Source organism: Carlito syrichta, unplaced genomic scaffold, assembly GCF_000164805.1.
Source record: "Carlito syrichta isolate Samal-C Ts95f unplaced genomic scaffold, Tarsius_syrichta-2.0.1 Scaffold311472, whole genome shotgun sequence".
NCBI lineage: Eukaryota > Metazoa > Chordata > Mammalia > Primates > Tarsiidae > Carlito > Carlito syrichta.
Window position 1 is genome coordinate 225,880 of NW_007255568.1, and position 9,124 is coordinate 235,003.

General features: G+C 44.9%; 1 protein-coding gene across 1 annotated transcript in view; it reads left to right on the forward strand.

Moving 5' to 3' along the window:
- The first annotated feature begins 3,394 nt into the window (after positions 1–3,394).
- STON1 (stonin 1) overlaps positions 3,395–9,124 on the forward strand; it is a 16,035-nt gene continuing 10,305 nt past the window's right edge. Inside the window, exon 1 of the mRNA XM_008068677.2 lies at positions 3,395–5,371. Within this exon, the coding sequence (XP_008066868.1) occupies positions 3,439–5,371 (1,933 nt within the window). The 5' untranslated portion in view covers positions 3,395–3,438. The remainder of the gene's footprint in view (positions 5,372–9,124) is intronic.

Below are 9,124 nucleotides of genomic sequence, written 5' to 3' on the forward strand. Positions count from 1 at the left end.
AGCCTTGACCTGCTGGGCTTAGGTGATACTTCTGCCTCAGCCTTCCGAGTAGCTGGAACAACAGGTGTGCTCCACCACGCCCAGCTAATTTTTTGATTTATCGTAGAGACAAGGTCTCACCAAATTTCCCAGGTTGGTCTTGGATCCCTGGGCTCAGGCAATCCTCTAGCCTTGGCCTCCCAAAGTGCTGGGATTACAGGCATGAGCCACCATGCCCAGCCCGGTTTCTACTTTTGAAAAAAAATTTCATTGGGTTGTCAACCACCATAGAATTGTTTCTGAGTTGGAAAGAACCCCAGGGATAATTCTAATTATAATAACTGAATGACCGGAGAGCCTATGCACACGGCTAGTGAATGACAGAGCAGTGCCCGGTATTCGGGTGACCCAAGCCTGTCAGGGCTGTGCCCTGCACGTTGCATCACTCCTGGTGTCATTAGAATAATTTCAATTTATGTTGCATCAGATTGGGCTGAAGTGATCTGTGTTCAAATTCTGGTTTTCTCACACCTGAGTGTATACTCAAGAGAAATGATCACACAAAATTTATACACAAATATTCATAGCTGGCATTATTCATAATGACTAAAAAATGGAAACAAACCAAATGTCTATCAGCTGATGAATAAATAACAAGATGTGGTACGTCCACACAATGCCATATTATCCAGCCACAAGAAGAAATGAAGCACTGATACCTGCTACAACATGAATGAACCTTAAAGACATGATGCTAGCTAAAGGAAGCTAAACACAAAGGCTGTATGTTGTAGGATTCCATTTTTTTTTTTTTTTTTTTTGAGTTGGAGTCTCACTCTGTCGCCCAGACTGGAGTACAGTGGCCGCTCCCGGCCACCGCAGCCTCGACCCGCTGGGCTCCGGCAACCCTTCCACCTCAGCCTTCCGAGGAGCCGGAATTACAGGCGTGCGCTACCACGCCCGGCTGATTTTTTGATTTATTGTAGAGATGAGGTCTCGCTGCCCAGGCGGGTTTCGAACCCGCAGGCTCAGGCAATCCACTCACCTCAGCCTCCCAAAGGCGCGGGATTACAGGCTGAGCCACCGAGCCCAGCTAGAATTCCATTTTTATGAACAGGCAAATTCATGAAGACAAAACGTAGTTTGGTGGTTTCCATGGCCTGGGGGAAGGGAGGATGGGGAGTGACTGGTAATAGGTATAGAGTTTATGGGGGGGGATAAAAATGTTCTGGAATTAGATTGTTGTGATGGTTGCGCAGCTAAAAGTCACTGAATTGTACACTTTTCTTTAAGAGTGTCTTTTATGGTATGTGAGTTATATCTCATTAAAGCTGTTATTAAAAAAACCCTGGTCCCCCCTACCTCTTACTGTGGGTGACTTTAGGCAATGAATCCAAACTCAAGTCATCTCAGCTGTGAAATGGGAATAATAACATACACCTCACAGGGTCATCTTGATACATGAGATCATGAACTTGAAAATGCTTCTAAACTGCAAACCTCACATATTTTGGGGCTGTCAATGGGTTATAAGTTCATTATATACTGGGTTTTCTATCTTCTCCTCTTGTATTTTCCACAAGGTCTGGCTACATAGTCACTTCAATAAAGGTCTATTGAATTGATTAAAAGTATTACAGGTTTTTTTTTTCAGTTGTGGTACAAAAGCACATAACATGAGATCTACTTCTTTAACAAGTTTTTAAGTCTACAAAACAGTAGTATTAACTGTATGCACATTGTTGTACGGCAGATCTCGAGAACGTTCTCATCTTACATAACTGAAATTCTATACTCATTGAACAGTAACTTCTCCTTTCTTCTTTCCCCCAGCTCCTGGCAACCACTGTTTTACATTTTGCCCTGTGAGACTGACTACTTGAGACATTTTGTACAAGTGGAGTCACGCACTGCTTGTCCTTCTGTGACTGGCTTATTTCATTTAGCAAAAAGTGCTCAGGGTTCATCTACATTGTAACATGTGTCAGGATTGTATTCCTTTTTAAGACTGAATAATATTCCATTGTATGTATGTACCACGTTTTCTTAATCCATTCATCCATCAGTGAACATTTAAGTTGTTTCTGTCTGTTGGCTATTGTGAATAATGGTACATTGAATATGAGCATGAAAATATCACTTTGAGATGTTGTTTATAATGTTTTTATGTTATTATTTTTAGAATTTTATTTTAAAGATGTGGGGAACAATTCAGGGTTAGGTATACAAATGCTGATTAGGTAGGTACCCTTGTTGATGAGGTGTGCCCCTCCCTTCCCTAACAGTTTCCATCAACTGCCAATCCTACCCTCTCACTACTGCCAGTTTCCCACAACTGCCAATCCCTTTCTTATAGTATTATGATAATTGCTCAAGGTCTGCTTATGAGTGAGAACGTATGGTACTCTGTTTTTCATTTCTGTGATAGATCACTGAGTATGATAAGACTCAAAATCCATCTGAGTTGGTGCAGAGTCCATATGTTTGTCCTTCTTTATGGCTGCATAATATTCCATTGTGTATCTGTACCACATTTTTTTAATCCAGTTCAGCTTTGATGGGCAGCATGGTTGGTTGCATGTTTTTGCTATTGTGAATAGAGCTGCAACAAACATACACGTGCAGGTACATTTGGGTAGAATGACTTCTTGTATTTGAGTGCTCTGATGTTGGGTTTCTTTCTCTCTCTCTCTCTATTTATTTATTGAGTTGGAGTCTCATTCTGTCACCCAGACTGGAGTGCAGTGGCACACTCATGGCCACTGTAGCCTTGACATGCTGGGCTCTGGCGATTCTTCGGCCTCGGCCTTCCAAGTATCTGGAACTACAGCTTCGCGTTACCACACCTGGTTAATTTTTAATTTATTGTAGAGGTGAGGTCTCGCCAAGTTGCTGGGATGGTCTCGAACCCACAGGCTCAGGCAGTCATCTTGCCTCGGCCTCCCAAAGTGCTGAGATTACAGGCTGAGGCACCGAGCCTGGCCAATATATATTTATAATTGTTATGCCTTCCTGGTGAATTGATCCTTTTATCAATATATAGTGTTCTCTTTTGTCTCTTGAGACAGTTTTTGATATAAAGTTTATTTGTCTGATGTCAGTGTGGCCACCCTGTTCTCTTTTGGTTTCCATTTGCACAGAATATCTTTCTCCATTTTTTCCCTTTCAGTCCATGTGCCACTTAAATCTAAAGCGAGTCTCTTGTAGACAGCATATAACTGGATCTTGTTTTTTTTCCACTCAGCTATCAAAAGAGTTACCATTTTAATAATTTCTTTGAACTTGGTTAATCTGTAAACCTAAATGCTTTTATATCCAATCATTTCTCAGGACTAAAGACCTCTAGTAACTTTCTCCCTTCATTTTATATTCCTGTTTCTCTCTCTCTCTCTTTTTTTTTTTTTTTTAACAGAGACAACATATTTGATTTGTTGACAAGACAACAATCTGATCCCAGAGATGTGCTCCACGAACCCAGGCAACTGGGTCACCTTTGATGATGATCCCGCTTTTCAAACTTCTCAAAAGTCAAAGAATTTCCCTCCAGAGAATCAAGGTGTCTGTAGACCAAATGGACTGAAGCTGAACCTTCCTGGCCTCAAGGAACTTCCCAGTGGTTCCTCCTCCATCAGCAATACCCCTCTCTCCTCCCCCATCGTAGATTTTTACTTCAGTCCAGGACCTCCAAGCAACTCTCCTCTTTCTACACCTACCAAAGACTTCCCGGGCTTTCCTGGCATTCCTAAAGCAGGAACTCATGTACTTTATCCTATTCCAGAATCATCTTCAGACAGCCCACTCACCACACCAGGAGCAGTTTCCTCCATATCACCTACTAAACCAACCTGCTTATCTCATGCACTCTTACCCAGTGGCCACTCATGCACACACCTGGCTCCCAAAGCAGATCTTCCAGATGAAAGTAGCCCTTGCCAGCCTGAAGGCCAAGGGGCCCAAAGTGGGGATGCTCCCCAGTTTCAGTATTTTCAGGAGGCCTGTGCTTTTTCAAGTCCATTTTGGAAAGATGAAGGCAGTGCCTCCCAGTTGACCTGTGAACCACCAGGAAGCAAAAAGATATTCTCATCAAGAGACAAGGAGGTACCTATTGATCAAAAAAGCCTAAATACGTGCTCCCTCAACTATATCTGTGAGAAGCTTGAACATCTCCAGTCAGCTGAGAACCGAGAGTCACTTAGAGATTTGTCCATGCAATGTCTGGGTGCTGAAGACGCTGCCTTTTCCTTTGTCCCCCACACACTTTTCAGGAGTCGGCCAAAAGCCGGATGGTCTTTCATGCTGAGAATTCCTGAGAAGAAGAACATGATGTCCTCCCGGCAGTGGGGACCAATTTTTCTGAGAATTTTGCCTGGAGGAATTTTGCAAATGTATTATGAGCAGGGGTTAGAGAAGCCATTTAAAGAGTTACAGCTTGATCCACACTGTAGGCTTTCTGAACCCAAAGTTGAGAACTTTAGTGTGGCAGGAAAAATCCATACTGTGAAGATCGAACATGTGTCTTACACAGAGAAAAGGAAATACCATCCCAAGACAGAAGTAGTTCATGAACCAGACATAGAGCAGATGCTGAAGTTGGGGTCCACAGAGTACCACGACTTTCTTGACTTTCTGACGACGGTGGAGGAGGAGTTGACGAAGCTGCCGGCTGTTTCAAAACCCAAAAAGAACTACGAGGAGCAAGAGATTTCCCTGGAGATTCTGGACCACTTTTGGGGTAAAGTCACAAAGGAAGAAGGGAAACTGGTCGAAAGTGCTGTGATCACTCAAATCTATTACCTCTGTTTTGTGAATGGGAATCTGGAGTGCTTTTTAACCTTGAATGACCTTAAGCTGCAGAAGCGAGATGAATGCTATTTTGAAAAAGATCCAGAAAAGAAGGGGATTGACATTCTCGACTACCATTTTCATAAGTGTGTGAAAGTACAAGAGTTTGAGCAGTCAAGAATCATTAAGTTTTTACCTCTGGACGCCTGCCGGTTTGAGCTGATGCGTTTTAAGACTTTGTATAGTGGGGACAGTCTTCCCTTTTCTGTAAAGTCTGTCGTGGTTGTCCAAGGAGCATATGTGGAACTTCAGGCCTTTGTCAACATGGCCCCGGTTACCCAGAGGCCATCCCCCACTGGTTCCTTAAGGTCCTGTGACAATATAATGGTACACTTTCCTGTCCCATCGCAGTGGGTCAAAGCCGTCTGGACCATGAACGTTCAGAGGCAGAAGTCCCTGAAAGCCAAGATGAACCGCCGAGCATGTCTGGGGAATTTACAAGAACCTGAATCCGAACCTGTCATTCATGTCACTGTGGGGTCGGCAAAATATGAGAGTGCCTACCGGGCGGTGGTATGGAAGATAGACCGGCTTCCAGATAAAAATTCAAGTAAATATTCAACACCCCAATTGATTTGCATGGGACATGGTTGACATATTTTTGCCTTCCTCCTTGGGTTCAAACCAGGCTGACACAGTTGGTGACTTGTCCGCAGAGGCTACACTTACATAGAGGGGGCCGGGAAAACGACACGTTTAGCTTAACAGCTGGTTTATTTGTTTCCTCTTGCACCTATTTCTACCAGATGAGTTTAAATATTTACTTATTTTTTTTTTTTTTTGAGTTGTAGTCTCACTCTGTCACCCAGACTGGAGTGCAGTGGCTGCTCCCGGCCACCGCAGCCTTGACCTGCTGGGCTCTGGCGATCCTTCCACCTCAGCCTTCCAAGTAGCTGGAACTACAGGCGCGCACTACCACGCCCGGCTCATTTTTTAAATTTATTGTAGAGATGAGGTCTCACCAAGTTGCCCAGGTGGGTCTCGAACCCGTGGACTCAGGCAATCCACTCACCTCACCCTCCCAAAGTGCTGGGATTACAGGCTGAGCCACCGAGCCCGGCTTATTTACATTTTTAAAAAATCATGCTAGGCTAGGGATTTTTTGTGGATGGCGGCCCTGAGGGAATGTGTAGACATCCGTGGTTTGGGCTTTTTGAGATTAACCTGTCAATCTCAAATGTTAAAAATGTTTCTGACATAGCCAGACTTCCCTAATTAACCTTTAAAGATCTGTCATCCACAAGTAAACCTGAAGTTTTTTGTATTCTCAGCCAGTAACGCTTTCTCCTCAGATTTTGCTCTCTGCTCTTTGAAGTAAGACTGCCTTTTGCTTTACCCAAACTGAGTTTTTTGACTGAATTTATCCTTTTTTTTTTGAGTTGGAGTCTCACTCTGTCACCCAGACTGGGGTGCAGTGGCACGATTTAGGCTCACTGCAGCCTCAAAGTCCCGGGCTCAAGCATCTTCCTGTCTCAGCCTTCTGAGTAACTGGGACTACAGGTGCATGCCACCTTGCCCAACTAATTTTTTGATTTGAAGACATGGTTGCCCAAGCTGGCCTCGAGAACTCATGGGCTCAAGCAATCCTCCCGCCTTGGCCTCCCAAAGTGCTGGGATTACAGGCGTGAGCCACCGTGCCTGATGTGAATGTACCCATTTGACCATCTCTACTGGTTGTGTAGAATTAGGTAGACACAACCTAAGTGTTTGTAATAAAATCTGCAATGAAAACAACCTAGAAGTTCAGAACTTGAAAAGACAGCCCTAGTACCACATTTATTTCAGAGTAGTAAGTGAGTAGGGGACATAATATAATAAAAAGCAAAAATATTAGATCTAATTCAAATCTAATTTGAAATTAGAGTTGATCTCTGTTTTAGTTGAGCTTTTTTCTAGCAGAGCACTGGCATATGGAGGTAAGTTGGGGACGGTTTTGGGGAATTCTAGATGATGCATATATTCATTCATTTATTCAACTAGACTTTACTGAGCACTTACTGTGTACCAAGTGTCACATTAAGTGCTGGGGATAAAGATGAATAAGATGTGATCTCTGGTTCCTTTAGGACTAGAACTTTCCTTCGGCCCCTCCAGGCTGTGGACTCCCCAGGAGGCATTTTTTGCTTGGGATGGCTCCAAGCAGTGTTGGACCGCACCGTGGAGGCCTTGGGACCACCTGGTCTATGACTTGCAATTGTCAACTGATTGGAGCTTGAGCTTCAGACAGGATCCAGCAGGTGACAAACAGGGCTGGAGGGCCGAGGAACCATAGGCCCCTGTGCTGAATGAAGGGAAGGCCTGGCACGGTCATCTTCTCTGACACTCAGACTCTTCTTCAGGAATTCTGAGTTGCACCACCACAGCATTCTCATGACTTGCATTAGTTACATTCTGTTCCTCCAAATAGCAAGGATACCTCAGCCTCAGGGCAGGGCCAGGTGGTGGTGGGTAGAATGGTCCTAATGGAAGGCCTCTAGTGAAACCTTTGGTCAACTCCGCTGAGGTGAAAAGGTCTGTGTCTTCCATGACATAATCCATGAGATAATGTTTCCTGCCTTCTTGTATAACTTGGCTGGAGAGGCAAGTTAAACCATTTGCAGATGACTTTCCTGCCAAGGAAACCCGTTTTGAGGTCTTGAGTTCAAAGTTCCAAGTGATCTAAAAGTTATTTGTGCCACTTTTAGGTGCGTGGGGTTAAACACAATCAGAATATTGGCTTTTATTTTGCTTAACAAAAAGAAAAAGAAAGGCAGACAGAAAGACAGGCAGGCTGGAATGCCAGCTGGAACCTCCTGGATCCAGAGACCTCCCTGGAGGCCTGGGTGATAAACAGACTCTGGTTTTCCATTTGTCCTGGAGACTATCACTAGGACCAGAGCAAAAGCTCAAGTGCAGGTTTTGCATAGATTCAAAGTGGTCATTACTGCTCTGAGAAGGGAGCAAAAGGGGCCCAGCCAGCTGGTGTGTCCAGGTCGGGTCAGAGGATAGGCCCCCCCCCTCCCGGGTCTCATTCATGCTTGGAGCATAGCAGCAGGAGGCCTGGAAGGAACCAGGCACTGGGCTAGACTTGGCCAGGTTAAGCACGCTTACTTTTCATGCTTACTTTTCCACACTAATCATCCTTCCTAATTTTGGAAATGAAGCAATGTAAAAAGCTTCTTGTGAAAATGACCTGTGTAGCCGGGTGTGGTAGTGCGTGTCTATAGTTCCACCTATTTGTAAGCCTGAGGCGGAAGGATCACTGGAGCCCAGTAGGTCGACGCTGGGGTGGCCGTGAGTGTGCCGCTCCTTTCTAGTCTGGGCGACAGAGCGAGACTCCAACCCAAAAAAAAAAAAAAAAAAAAAAGAAAATGATCTTGTGTATAACACTGCATTTTCCCAGAGTTAATGGCATAGTTAACTGATTCAACCAACAAACATTTATTGAGAAGATGGCTTGCCCATTTACTCCACAAACATCTACTGAATGTCCTCTAGGTAGAGGCTGTGTGCTGAGTACTTAGGAGATACAGACACAGACATGATCCCTCCTCTACTAGAAATGTAACAGTCTAGTAGGTGGGCCAGACCCAGGAGCAGCTGTGTGAATGCCTGAGTAACAGTGCTGTGTTCCAGTTTGTACAGACACACACTAAGGATCCCACAGGGAGGGGGGATCAACTGCCTGGGTCCTTGGGAGGGCTTTGCTGCAAGGCTGGTGATGAAGCATGGCCTGAAACAAACAAGAGAATTCCATCAAGGACAGAAGCAGAACCACGAGCGGGTAGGTGGGAGATCTCACCCAAGTTTTGGGAAGGAGGGAGTGGTGAGAGGAGAACCCAGAACGAGCAGACACTGTGAGCCCTGATGCGGGGTGTGGGTTTTGTCCGTCAACAGGGCCCGGGGTGTTTTCAGGCATGACTGTGTCAGAATTGTATCTTGTTTCAGAAAGGCAGGTGTGGAGTGCAGAGGAGAGGTTTAAAAGTAGATTATAGATACAGGGATGCTGGGAGATGGGGAGAGGTGTTAAGTACGGGCAGTGGGTGTGAGAGGTGAGGGGTGGGTGAAGAATTTCAGAGGAGGAACCGCCAAGAGATGACAGACTATGGGCAAGAGGGAAAGGCGGGGTGAGGTCAGGGGCTCTGGCTTTGGTGAGAGGCCCGTGATGGTGCCGTTAGCTGAGATAACTTGGGATTGTCTCATTACCCATTCTTTTAAAATGTTTCTCAGCCCTGGCTGGATGTTATTTCTTTTCTCCCCTCCCTCCCTCTCTCTCTTCCTTCCTTTTTTTTTTTTTTTCAGAGATGGGGGTCTTGCTATGTTG